This window comes from Haliaeetus albicilla, chromosome 24, assembly GCF_947461875.1.
Source record: "Haliaeetus albicilla chromosome 24, bHalAlb1.1, whole genome shotgun sequence".
Classification (NCBI taxonomy): domain Eukaryota; kingdom Metazoa; phylum Chordata; class Aves; order Accipitriformes; family Accipitridae; genus Haliaeetus; species Haliaeetus albicilla.
The window spans coordinates 15,201,989-15,216,374 of NC_091506.1; the positions used below are offsets into that span (position 1 = coordinate 15,201,989).

At 37.2% G+C, this 14,386-nt stretch overlaps 1 protein-coding gene across 10 annotated transcripts in view; it reads left to right on the top strand.

The window, feature by feature from the left end:
- ERC2 (ELKS/RAB6-interacting/CAST family member 2) overlaps nucleotides 1–14,386 on the top strand; it is a 556,068-nt gene that overhangs the window by 152,793 nt on the left and 388,889 nt on the right. For all 10 annotated transcript variants that reach the window (XR_011329694.1, XR_011329696.1, XR_011329695.1 and 7 more), the window contains one exon: nucleotides 12,524–12,679. Coding sequence is in view for 7 of the 10 variants with exons in the window: in XM_069812287.1 (XP_069668388.1) it covers nucleotides 12,524–12,679 (156 nt within the window). In the remaining 3 variants the exon portion in view is untranslated. The remainder of the gene's footprint in view (nucleotides 1–12,523; nucleotides 12,680–14,386) is intronic.

The following is a 14,386-nucleotide window of genomic DNA, read 5'->3' on the forward strand; positions in this document are numbered from 1 at the left end:
TGCTGAACAGTGCTTACACAGAGTGAAAGCTTTTTCAGTTTCTCACTCTGCTCCCTCCCAGCAAGTAGGTTGGGGGTAGACGTAAGGCTGGGAGGGAACGCGGCTGGGACAGCTGACCTGAGTTGACCAAAGGGATATTCCATACCATATAATGTCATGCTCAGCAATAAAAATGAGGGGATGACATTCAGAATTACAGCATTTGTCTTCCCAAGTAACTGTTACGCGTGATGAAGCCCCGCTTTCCTGGAAATAGCTAAGCATCTGCCTGCTGATGGGAAATAGTGAATGAATTCCATAATTTGCTTTGCTTGCATGCACAGCTTTGCTTTACATATTAAACTGGCTTTATCTTGACCCATGAGTTTTCTCACTTTTGCCCTTCTGATTCTCTTCTCCATCCCACTGAAGGGGAGTGAATGAGCAGCTGTGTGACATGTAGCTGCTTACCAGGGGTAACCCACAACACCTCAATTTATAACTTCTACTATTAAATCATTAAATGCTTCCTTTTACTTGTCAGTTTATTTTGCTGTGAAGCTAGGAATAACTAGTATTTCTTTCTCCCAGTCTGTTTTCTTAATAAGACTTGATTAAACAAATCAAGTGCAGCATTGCTGATTAATGAGAACTGAGTATTGCTTTTTAAAGAGACTCGGGGGCTTGGGAAGAGAAGTTTCAGGTGAGCCAAAGTAGACGGAATAAACTGAAAAACAGAAACAAATACAAACTGTCCAAGGCTTATGTAGAATGTTTTTCTTTTTGATCTTTAAAAACAATACTTCTCTTGGTGGTTATTTGGTCATCATTTTACATCTAAACTAAGGAAAATACTCATTGCATCAGCAGAGAGATATGACAAAATGTGATGAAACTCCTATCTTAGTCCTGAATATAGTTTCCTCTTTTTGATATATAATATTACTAAAGTGTTGTGGCCTTCCCCCCCCACAATAACAAAAGATAATAATAGTTTAAAAAGTGAAAACTGCAATTTTTGCATAATTCTGAGTCTGGAATGTACATCTTTAAGAAAAATACCATGAGACTTGACATAATTTGTGAGTTGGCAATGCTGCCTGAAATACATTAATGATGGTCTTTCATTTCAGTCTTAAAAGGAAGTGCAAATTAAAGGCCTCATTTTGCCAGTGACTTCTGTTATGAGCAAATGAGTTCAGCATGTCTGAACATTGTGGTAAATACACAGTTACAACAACAGCAGGACTTTATAAATAGAGTATCTGCCTTTTAATAGATAATAATTAGTTTGGATTATATGAGTAACAAAGAAGGTACATCGATTTCACTATTCCATCATCTGATGGGTATTGCCTTGGACCTTCCCTGTTCATTCTAGTTCAGAAGTCTATGTATGAAATCTAAAATGTGTGGTTTTGCAGTAACTTGTTACCCTAAGTATATGGGAAAGTAGGATACTGGCTGAGAAACTTGTTTCTTTCTATTAATATTCAGAATTATAAATCCAAATGTTTTGAGATACAGAGATAGTGTGTTAGAATGATTTATGGTCTTCCACGTGGGTTATTAACACTGTAAAGGTTTTGCTGCAAAATAATTTGTAATTCCTCTTCCTGTACTGAAAAGAATGGAGGTGGGACATGACACAAGAATGACACACGTGACTGTGGTTGCAGCCATTCTTGACAGTGTCTGTCCCTGAAGACAGTAAAGTCTTTCCTGTTTGTCTCCCAGGGAAGTTGGGTGTGGTATGATGTTCCACTTTTCACAAATCTGATCTTTGTAGTGAGGGCTTTCATTTGTCATGGGTGAGGCTGTAATTGTGTTGCTGGAGTGTTCTGATGCAGAGCTGCCTTTTGGCTCTGAGGCACATAGTTCTTTCTTTCCCTATGAATACACACTGCTTTGGGGTTGCCCTGTTTAAAATAGGCCTAATATTGAAAAGAAAAAGGGACAAATGTAAGATGTTGAAATCCACATGATTAAACAGCAGTTTTCATTACAAGTTCCAGCTTTGGAATGTTTTCAAGTAAATTTAAATTGTCTTAATCCAGACAGCATTTGTTTTGAAAAAAAAATGTGGAACATTTGTTTTGAATGATCAAGCATTGAAGCAATAATTTCCCTACAGTGTTGAGGGTGGAAGGAGGGAGAGGATTACCCTGTAATATGGCAGTCTGAGGCCATGCACTCCCCCATGCAGAGGCTCCAAGCAGTATACATTTCTCTTTACCACACCCAACCCCTTCCACCCCCTTGTGACATTAGCTTTTTTCTGAGTCCCCTCCATGGCTCTCCTAGGCTCTGCTAGGAGACAGCTTTCCCTCCTTCGTAAATCCCTCTATTCTTTCCTGTGGTTTTCTTCTGTCCCTTGCCACTGCTGAATGATTTCTGTCCCTTTTCCCAGTCAGTCTTCCCTTTCATCCAATGAAGTATACCCATTGCTCCTACCTTTCATCTTCTATGTGAATTTTTTTTGTCCTAAACAGCTTTTCTTCTGTGCTGTCCTGTCATGCTCTTCATTTCAGTCTGAAAACTTTGCAAGTAGTTGCCTTTTCTTATAGCAATTGTATTTTCTGCATAACTGTTTTCTCCTTGACCGGTGTTTTATCTTCTGTATACTTATATAAAAAGAAAAGGGGGCAAACAAAAAAGATAGAAAATTCACATCCTATGTCTTGACTCTTGTTTCTATTGCTTTATTTGTCCCTTTTCAGATATCTATTGTCTTTTCATATGCATTGCACAGGCCTTTCTTTCCTAACTTTCTGGTTTTGCTTCTTAGACACGTTTGCTTCCAAAAGTCCCAGGTCTTTTGCTTCTTCTTTTCCCTTACATTCTTTTCTCTTTGTTCCCTTGTCTGCAACAGACCTTCTCCAAAGTCTTTCTTTGTTCTGGAAAGCAGAGTCACAGGACAGGAGGGCAGTATACCTCCTTTTCCCACAAGCTCCTGTTAACTCCCTCAAGCTCCTGTTTTTTTGAGACTTGCTTAATCACACTGTACACCTTGCTTTCAAGAGATTGTTTTGTTTTGTTCCTCCAGCCCTCCACCAGGGTTTTCTCTGAGATCCATTCTCTAGAAAGTGAGGTGTATTAGATCTGCTATCTGTATTCTGGGTTTAGTAAAGGGGTAAAAGTTTTGAAGTGCACATCTGCTCAAAACAGCAAGTTACATAATGGAGCTTATTGTGCTCAGAGAAGACCCACCTGAATGTTTAAAAATATTACCAAACAATGAATGACTTTACAAGCTTAATTTTGTGTGGTTTAACAAATAGGAAATGACAGAACAAAGAGATTACAGTCTGTAGATACCTACCTGAGATATCTTCATTAAAAAAAAAAAAAAAGATCCTCTCCAGTAATGAAAATAAATATATTGTAAAATACAGTGTGTGGAAGCTAGAGGTAGCAAATGCACACTAAAATATGGTGTGTATATTTAACAGTATTCATGTAATTTTATGACTTGTGTTATACAGGAAGCCAGTCTAGTTTTGTTGCAATGGTTGCTTCTGACTTTGTGAGTACAGATATATGTAATCAAACAGCATTTTTTCCTCATGCCTAAATCTTTGTTTAAGTGTAGAATAAAGTTGGTACATTGGGGTCCTTTCCTTTAATTGCAATTGCACCCATGCATACTTCTTTGCATATTGTGTGCTGACAAATGCCATATCACTGATATCTGAATATTAGTGATATCCAAAGTTGATTAACACTGATTAATAGAATAAAAAAGAGTAAAAGGAAACACACTTTACATTTCATTCTTTCAATAAGAAGTACTCCTGAGCACATGAATCAGGTAAAAAATGGCTCATCTCTTGTGAGGCCCCACCTGGAATACTGCATTCTGTTCTGGGGTCCCCAACAGAAGAAAAACATGGACCTGTTGGAGCAGGTCCAGAGGAGGGCCACAAAAATGATCAGAGGGCTGGAGCACCTCTCCTGTGAGGAGAGGCTGAGAGAGTTGGGGTGGTTTATCCTTGAGAGGAGAAGGGTCCTCAGAGACTTTCTTGTGGCTTTTCAATACTTAAAGGGAGCTCATAAGAAAGATGGAGACAAACCTTTTAGTAGGGTCTGTTGTGATGGGACAAGGGGTAATGGTTTTACACTAAAAGAGGGTAGATTTAGGTTGGACATAAGGAAGAAATTTTTTATGATGAGGGTGGTGAAATACTGGAACAGGTTGCCTAGAGAGGGTGTGGATGCCCCGTCCCTGGAAGTATTCCACATCAGTTTAGATGGGACTTTGAGCAACCTGATCTAGTGAAAGATGTCCCTGCCCATGGCAGAGGGGTTAGAATAGATGATCTTCAAAGGGCTCTTCCAACCCAAACCATTCTATGATTCTCTGATCTTGTTCAGACACTTCTGGGCTTAAACCAGTGATATTACTTAAGAGAGAAAATCAGAAATGAGTTGCCTACAGATACGGCATAAAGCTCATTCTAAGTGTAGGGTATTGACCATCCTGAAATATAGCAACAAGAATTTAGAAGTCTTTAGAAATGGTAAGCTGTAAAGTAAATGAAAATATTTGTGGTTTACCTTACTTGCAGAAAGAGCCATCTTTATGTATTGATCCAGCTTTGATATTTCAGGTATGGGTTTGGTTCTAAAAAGTGTGTAATGTGTGTTTGCAGTGCAACGTACTGTTAAGATTGCATGAACTTCCACTTTCCCTTGTCTTCAAAAATAAACCTGAATATTCTCTGTATTAAATTGACAAAGTTAAAAAAAGTATATAGTAAGAGTAGTCGTCTATGGTCTGTTGATAGCATGTGTGCATATGTGCATTTAAATGCAAGTTTTATTAAATGTGAAGTTTCAAATATTTGCTTCTGATTGCTTGTTGAATGCCCTACGAGCAAGATTTTTCACAGACATAGTTTAAATTTATCAGGTATTTGAAATGATGTTGTAAGACAGACAGGAATGCTGTATTATTTACAAATGTTTGCCCCCCCCCCCCCCCCCCCCCCCCCCCCCAATGTTCAGGAAATGTACTGTAGCACTCTTGTTGTAAGGACTGGATATGTAAGATTCATGAAGCAGTATTGTGGAAACTCGTTTGTAGAGTTAGTCTGCTTTCCATTGTGGAATATTATTTGCTTCAGCATCAGGACACATACCAATTGTTTCATGTTCCAAGAGATAGATTTCTGCTAGGTCCAGCATAGAAATAGCCCTAAACTCTCTCACAGAATATCTGCAACACTGTTCTAATAAAGGAGATGAGGAAGAAGTCTTGGTTACTGCTGGAAGGAGGGGATAGATTAGGGTGAGTACCCTGACCTATATCACAAATCCTGCTATATAATCTTATGTCTTTTAGCAGATTTAGAGGGCCTGACTGGAAAAATCTGCACAAATATTGCATTGTTGTAGAACTCAGAAGATGTTTATTAGTAACATTTAATACTAAGCTGCTTCCTTAATATTGCTGCAAAGGAATCTTCTTAGTGATTCAACACAGACCCACGTAGTTTTTTAGAATGCTGCTAATGTGTATAAGTCTTAATGGTTTGAAGGAAATACTGCATCTGTTCCTATTTCAGTTTCTGAAAGATTGCCAGACCCTGTGCCACAACAAGAGCTGGTTGAAAGCTTTCCAGTTGAAGTTTTCTGTGGGAAAATGCTGATTCAGCTGAATCAGAAGATTTTATGGGAGAGTGCCTATTCTTTCAAAACTTCTAGTGAAAGCAAAGCTATCTAACTTTCTATCCATCCTGTAAGTCAACCCAGCTCCCTTGTGGCAGTATCCATTGGGAGCTCTAGGCTGTCTGTATTATCTTTGACCTACCAGGTTCCTCACTTTCTAGCGGTTGTCCAGACAGGAAAACTTTCAGGTTTCCTGGGCAAGCCAGCAGCCTGTCTGGTATATTTGCAGAATTGCTGGTCCTGTATTGTTCATACATCAGGGAACAGTACCTCTGATTCCCTGAACAGTCTGTGAATGAAGGTGATGTCTGGCTTCTTTTCTGTCTTGTCATCAATGATGTTTTTGATAAATTATTCTGAAATAGATTTTAGTCTTCAAAATTTGTGAAATTTCTGGCTTCTGTCAATAAAAAACTGACAGTGACAATTCTTCTAGAGATAGGAAAACTAGTTTTTACACAGCTGTAATCACAGTATGCAGAGATTGATTAAAAATAAACTTTTCCTTGGAGAGTTGAAACGTTGTAATAAAGTAGTACAGAAAGTGCTTCCAAAAGTTGTTAGCTATTTCTCATAAAGCTTAAATGTTATTCTGTGATGTATAAACCTTCTAAAGAGTGTAACAGGCTGTGCTGTAAATTATTTCTGCCATGTTATATTTGCAAACATGTAAAATACAAATGAAGTACAAAAAGCTAGACTCTTAAAGACTTAGCTGGAGAGATTTGATGAGGACTACTCCCAGATGAGATGCCATAACAGGTCATGTAAGTATTAATGTATTTCAGTGCAAAATCATTCTAAAGTGTGGTGAAGCTTAGGTTTTGCTTTTATCTTCAATAATAGGAGTAGAAAATTTCTAAAATGAAGTCTGATGGAGCAAGGTGACTTGAGTGTAGTATCTGTGAGTGCTACAATAATTTATTGTTGTGCGTAAGCCATGGTAGCTTGAAAAATTCTTTTTTTCTCTTTCAGTATTTTTCTTTTCACACAATTTCTCCAAATGATAAGATTTAATGACAATTCTTCCCCTTTCCTTTTTCCATTCCATCTTAACTTTTTACTTCTTTTTTTAAAAAAATTTTTATGGAAAAATGTTTAGTCAACAGTTAACCTCTTAAAAATGTTTATTTTCTGTTATGTGAAGTGCTGGTCATTTAATAGAAAGATTACTTGTTTTTTATGATCATTCATACAACCTTTGCTCTATGATATGAGTAATACTGATTCCATGGACAAATATTAATAACATTTTTAGGATTGTGCTATTGGAAATCCATCATGTTAATAAAGTTACACTAACATACTAAGTAATTTAGGTTGCATTTTACCTGTAACTCGAGAAGTTGTTATTCAAAAAACCAACTCCATAATTATATTAGATATAGGCATATAACCTAACAGTTGGTTGGATCCAGAAGGGGGGTGGGGGGGTGGGGTAGGTTTTTTGCTGTGGTGGGTTTTGTTTTGGTTTGGGTTTTTTTTTGTTTTTGTTTTTAAAGTTGCTCCTTTGTGTTTTTTAATTGTGTGGGTTTTTTTGGTTTTTTTTTTTTTTTTTGTGGAATAGCCTTTCTCTTTGAACATACCCTTCAAGTAAGGAAAATACTGACTGCTGTTTAATATTAGCATCAGCATTTCAGTATCAGGTACTTTTCCAGAAAAGAAACAGCTAGTGAGGTAAAAGATAAGAAACAGCAAGTTTTGCATTCCAAGAATTTTTTTTTTCCCTTTGCACTCTGGCACTTTTTTCTCTTTTGGCTGGAGCTCCTTTTCTGAAAGGGGATGCAGTTAATTTGGAAACAAAGGGCTTTGGTATCCCCCTCCAAAGTGTATTACCTTGCCTGTATGGCATGAAAGTATGTTTGCTGTCATGGAGGACAGCTCTCCTCAACTTCTATTTTAAATTGCTTTGTCTCAAGATTTCTTATTGAAAATTTTTACATCCTTTTACACCACTGAGCTCTTGTCTGGATTAAAACACACTGAAAAACTCTTCAGACAGGAACGACAGCATATTTGCATAGTTGTACAACCCAGAAATGTATCTGTCAGTGAAAACTGGTATATCACAGTGTGATGCAAGTGAATGAATCTGTATTCAGCAGCAGACTAGATGTATTTTTCCCATTTTCACAATGTTAGCAGTAGGCAAAATTTGACAAGTCTTTTTTTTTTAAATTTTCTTTTCCTTTCCACCCCCCCCCCCCCCCCCCCCATCATCTTATGACTATGTTTTTTGGTGTTTTTTTTGGTTGTTGTTTTGGTTTGGTTTTTTTTCCTTAAGTGAAAATTTGTATTCTGGACTTTTTAAGTACCTGTAAGGGAGCTGACTATATTTATCAGGATTCTGATTCACACAAAAATTTCCTGCTTATGTTGTATGACTATAAGCAAGTGCATATCCTGCTGTTCATTTAAAGCTATTGTCTTTGTATGGTTGTACTGGTATATATGTACCTATATCAGTATATTGTTATTAATTTACTGTGGTTCTGATTGTGTGATTGCACAAAGCTGTTTAGTGAGGGCATGATCTTTCACAGAAGAAATGTGCTTTTACTCTGCTAATTTTCAACTAACTGTTTTGAATGAGATTATTTCAGTGTTCTACTCCTTGCTACAGTCATAATATGATTTTCTGATGTTTTCAGCAGAACAGGGTTTGAATTGAAAATTTATTTACATATGAGTAAAAGGAATTAGGTCTAATAAAGACTTGTAAATTTAAAATTTTGACATTACTTTGGTTATGAACAATGCAGCTGGCTATTTGGGGAAGAGAATAGCCAAGAAAGAAGCACTGAAGTCAGTCCTCTTTTGGGAAACACATCCGTCTGCTTCTACAATTAATTATATTGCAAAGCCATTTGTGATTAATTATTAAGGCATTAATTATTAAGGGTGCTAAAAATCTTAATACAGTTTGCTAGTGAAATGCTGAACATATTTCAGTGGCGTCAGACATTCAGGCTTAAGATCACTGTACTACAATTACTGTGGGAGTAATAACAGAATATTCTTTCTTATTCTTATTTTGGAATTCATGAATATTTGCCTGCAGTATATTGTATCTCATGATTGCAAAGCCCAGATGAAGAGAGAGAATCAGGGCTTTAACCTGCCAGATCTTGAAAAACCTCCAGAGATGACAACACCACCTCTCTGGGCAACCATTTCCAATGCTTATACTCAAAATATAACACTTGTAGATATTGCAAGGCTACTTTCAGGTCCCCCTTGAAGCCGTCTCTTCTCTAGGCTGAACAAGCCCACTTTCCTCTGCCTCTTCTTACAGGGCAAGTGCGCCAGCACCCCTGCCCTCTTGGTGTCCCCCTGCTGAGCTCATTCAAGTTCATCAAGTCTGTCTTGTACTGCAGGGCTTAAAACTGGATACAATACTCTAGGCGAAGTCTAACAAATGCTGAGTAGAAGGCGACACTATCTTCCCTTGATCTACTTACCAGCTATGTTCATGTTAATACAGCCCAGGATGCTGTTTGCCACCTTTATTGCCAGGTCACAGTCCTGGATCCTGTTAAGCTTGCTGTCCAACAAGATCCTCAAGTCTTTTTCAGCAGAGCTGCTCCCCAGGGAGTTTGTCCCTGCCTGGTAGGGCTGCAAGGGGTTCTTTCTTCCCAGGTACAGGATTTTGCTTTTGTCTTCTGTTGGATTTCCTAAGGTTCTTGTCTGCCTGTTCATCTAGTCTGTCTAGGTCCCTTTGGATAGCAGCCCTGCCCTTGAGCATATTGACTGGTCTCCCAGCTTGGTGTAATTTACAGGCCTTGTGAGCAGGCACTCTTGTCACCTCTTTCAGGTCACTGATAAAGATATTAAACAGGACAGGTCCCAGTATGGACCCCAGGGTACTCTTGTTACTGGCTTCCAGGTAGAGCACAACTTATTAACCACTACCCTCTAAGCTTGATCATAGAACTACTTTTTTACCTTGCTAGTTGTCTACCTATCCAGACCATAATGTCTTAACTTGGATACAGAAATATGGGAGACAGTGTCCAAAGCCTTGCTAAAGTTGAGGTAAATGACACCCACTGTTCTTTCTTCATCTACAGATCTAGTCATTTTATCACAGAAGGTAATTCGGTTGGTCAGGCATGATTTACTGTTTGAAAATCCCCCCTGACTGTTCCCAATTACCTTCTCCTTCATGTGATCAAGTATATTGTTCAAGAAGACTTCACCATAATGTTCCCAGGGAACAACATGAGGCTGTCAAGCCTGTAGTTCCCTGGTTTGTTCTTTTGGCCTCTTCTTGACAATGAGTGCAACATTTGCCTTCCTCTAGTTGTCAGGGATGTCCCCCATTTTCCATGATTTTTTGAAGATGCTAGAGAGTGGGCTTGCAAGGACATCAGCCAGTTGTCTTGACACCCTTGGATGCAGCCTGTTGAGTCCCGTAGGTTTGTATGGGTTGAGTTCTCACAAGTAAGCCCTGACTGAGTACTAACTATTGATAGTCCTCTTGCTTGAACCCTTTCATAAAGCACAGAGGCCTGAGAGACCTTGTCGTTGAAGACTAAGGCAAATACTTGTATCCTACATAGTTCAGATTAACTTGAATTTAAGCTCAATTGCTCTGACTTTATGAGGACAGTGTGGATATATTATTTCTATGCAGACCTTCTAATCGGCTCAATCTGTGCTATGATTTATCAAATGAACTATTATGTGACAGCTTACTTTTCTAGGCAAACTGTCTCTGTATCCTAAATACTTTCATTAATGGAGATATATGGGAAAGCTCTTTGTGTGGTTCATTGAGCGTGTTCATGTGACATTATTTTGCAGAGAAGCTGTGAAGTTCTAATGCTAATTTTGGTGGGACTCTTTCATACTGCACAGGTAGAATCCTCTCATACAGCTCTTATAGTGTGAATTATTGTTTTTGACTCACTAATAATGGAAAAGATGTCGTCCAATAAGTTTTTATTTACCTTACAAAAGAATAGCATTATTAAGTACAGTAAATATGATTCTTTGGGATGTGTTGTCCCACACAGGAATAGGATTGGCTGAGAATAAGTGTTCTTTATTTCTGTAGTTGAAGGCATAAAGGATATTCAGGATATTCTGCTCAGGGACTCTAGTCAGAAGTATCTGTATGCACTCCAGCATGTTTGGTGAAAGAGCATCATCTTCTGAGAGAAAAATCTCGAAGTACCACAGTTACTGTAAATTAAGTCATGTTATCACTTTATTTTTAAGTAGAATTTCTCTGGGAGTGAAAATTATGAGGAAAATACAAACTTTGATTTCATATTATGAATACTTATCCTGTCAGATCTTGGAAAAACTCCAGGATTTCAGACTATGAATATTTTTATTTGTTTATGAACAGCTTTTTGTAGAGCAAAGTAAATAGTTAAAATCTTTCCCATTCAAAAACCTCTATTAATTTAACTTACGTAAGAAATAAGAAAATAATAAAAGAAAATTTCTCTCAGCCTGAGACTTATTATAGCATGCCATCTAAATGACATTGTTTAGTCCTTATATAACTTTGATGCCATCCATATTGCTAAAACTCAATCTGAGTTTCATTTTTATTTTAGTACCAAAAGTTCAGATGCTTTTTGGAACTTTGTCCTAACTATCCGGTGTCTTAAATTGCTAGATTTGCCTAGCTGTATTATGAAAGAAGGTGTTACAGGAGTTCTGGTTTTGCTTGCTTTTAGGCAGCCTAGTACTGGTGTACTCTTAGAACTCAAGAAAATAAAACTAATTTTGAAGAAGAACCGGAAACAAAGTTGTAGTTGAGCAGAGAGATTCAAGCTTAGCTTATCCTGGTTAAAGGATCAATTAAATTTGTATTTTTTCCCCCAAATTATCTTTCTAGGTTAATATCCTGATCTTACTGAATCAGAGCTGGGATTTTTTTTCCACTGACCTCTGTGGAACAAGAACTTCACCCTGATCTCTGATTTTTGATGGGTGGTTGCTCCTTCACGTTCTTGAACTGATTGTCTGGCCATCTGAATCACGATGTTCTCAATTTCTTAATAAATGTCTGCAAACAGGGCCTAAAGCAGATTTCCTAATAAGTCATTTTGCAATGCACTTTTAAACAGAAAATTATGTGAGAAGTTTGTGTAATCACTTTTTTAAACTTTGACTCTCACTGAAGAGATTTAGTCAATTTTCAAATGACTGGCAACAACAAAAAATCAGTGGATGTTTTCAGTGCTGTACTGGCACAAGTGGCAGCCATTGGCTGTGATGTAGAAATTTTTTAGTGGTTGTGGTTTTGTTTATTTTGGGGCTCATAATAAAAAGTGCTAAATCCCTTCTTAGCGATGTGGCTGCATTAGTGGAGGAAAAGGATATGAGGAGACAACCTTTCTTCTTCTTGACAGCAGGCAGAACTCTATGGAAATAGGGAAACTCAGCCTCAAGCTGACTCACATAATGACGTGGCCTGTCATCCTGCAGTGATGATGTACTGGCCTCCCTGTGCTAAACTTTGTATTTAACAGCTTGGAAGAATAGCCAGGTCTAGATGGTTAGCAAAGCAAACAAGGTATGTTATCATGTACATGTGGAAAATTGGGCATCTTCCATTCTCCCTTCATCCCTAACTGTGTAGGAATGAAGACAGAGTTTTGACCAGAATGTATTCTCCACAAACTACGCAACAGAACATACCATGGCATGTTTTTTTTTGTGGTGGTGAAAGAGGTCTAAATTCTGCACTACTTTAAGCCAAAATCAATAGAATTACTCTTGGTTTATGGCAATATGTCCAATCTGTATTTGTACCATCTATTTTTGCTCTTATTTGATGTTCATGCAAGTACAGATATACTTCTGTTATGCTTTAATATAAGTTTTGTATAATTTTCAATACTCTTTTACTTAGGATACAAAAATAGCTTCACTTGAGCGCAATATAAGAGATCTTGAAGATGAAATACAGATGTTAAAGACAAATGGAGTTCTGAATACAGAGGACCGAGAAGAAGAAATCAAACAAATAGAAGTTTACAAGAGTCACTCAAAGTTCATGAAAAATAAGGTAAGGTTTATTAATAAAATAGCTTAATGCTGTTTAAATAATGGAAACAAAAGTTTTAACTTGACCCTTTTCAACACAAGCAGCTCTCAGCATGTCATCTTTTGGTAAATCTCTACTATGCAATACTCGGTAGCTATGGAGGAGTGAAGCATTTTGGATAAATAAAAATGTGTTCATGTTTTGACTTAGGAAGAGCTAAGGAAGAGGCTATTTCAACACTTTTGCAGACACTACTACAACCCTGAGTCTATACCATGTTCCCTTTTCCCTTTCTTGTGTATGGTGTTTTAATGTTGGCTTTCTGAATTAGTTCATAATTTTGACTTGCACCATTTTGGCACAACTTTAATTGTTCGGTTTTTTTTCTGGTTTTGATGGTAGTTTTACAGTAAGGACTGTTGTTCCATAGATGATGCCAAATTGTAATCTTCTAGTATTTTAAAGACTTGCAATTTGATGACTTTGTTCCTGCAGAGTACCTTTCATTTCAAATTATTGTACATAGATAATTATGAGTTGACCACAAGCAGATAGTAAATGTGTAGTGATGTAACACATTTCCTGGTATCAAGCTCACAAAACAGTATTGCTTGTTCATTGTTTTAAAATACATCAGATGTAAAGCGTCTAAATTGTTGTCCCAGATGGCCTTTTTACCTCCTTTTGTTTTGATGTGCTCAGCTACTGTCTAGTTAAAGATGAGCACTCCAAATAGTCTTTCTTGTGAGTTCTAATATTACTTTTCTGATATTTTTATAATTGCCTTAAAAATTGTAATAAATATATATAACATTACAATTTGTGCTGGTTTATTCCCAGCTCTCTACCTTAAATGTGTTTTGTTTATGAAGTGATAAAATGCTGAATTAAAGTACTCGATAAAAAGAAAAAAAAAGTTTAAAATTATGGAGACTGAAGCTGATGCTCCCTTTCTCATATAAATAAATTCAGGTTTTGGAAATAGCTTTTTTTTTTTAATATTATTTACAAGCTAAACTAAGATGGGGCGAAACAAGTCACAGCAGCCTGAAGTGGAAAACCTGGAGGAAAGGCAGCCATCTCATCTCTTGCAGTGGTGTTAAAAATTTGATCATAATGCCAGAATAAAATCTAGGCAAACAACTTTAGTAGTCATGATTATTATGAAATCTTACTTTATTTTAAAAGTCTTTCCATCCTAGTTAGTTGTTTGTTCTTATTCTGTTTAATGTTTAGGGTTTTTTGTGTATTTTGTGGAACTTGTGTATGTGAAGTTCTAAGGAACTGAGATGGATTGATTCACTTTTTCTGAAATGTGTACTTGCAGCTCTGAAAAAAACTGCTTGAGGAGGAGCCGGTACTATTACCTCTCCAGAGGCCACGAGAACAAAAAAAGTAGGAGTTAATTGGCTTGAAGCATAGTTCTCTGCCTACCATTGTGTGTCGATGATAAAAATACTTAGCAATGTTGTTGTTTAAGTGCAAAGTTTGCAATATTGGGTAGATAAATACCATTACCACTCTCTTCAGAGTTGGGCAAGCTAAGATTCAGAGAAAGTATGCAGCTTGTCTATGGTCAGAGAATGAAACGGTGTCAGCACCTTCTGGAGAATCAGAGTTCTCTGATTTTCTGTTTTCTTGTGTAAATTAGACCTTCATTGTCTTCTTGACAAGATGCTTTTACTTTGTCTGAATTCCACAGTGAGTATAGGAGTAAGAAAATTCACC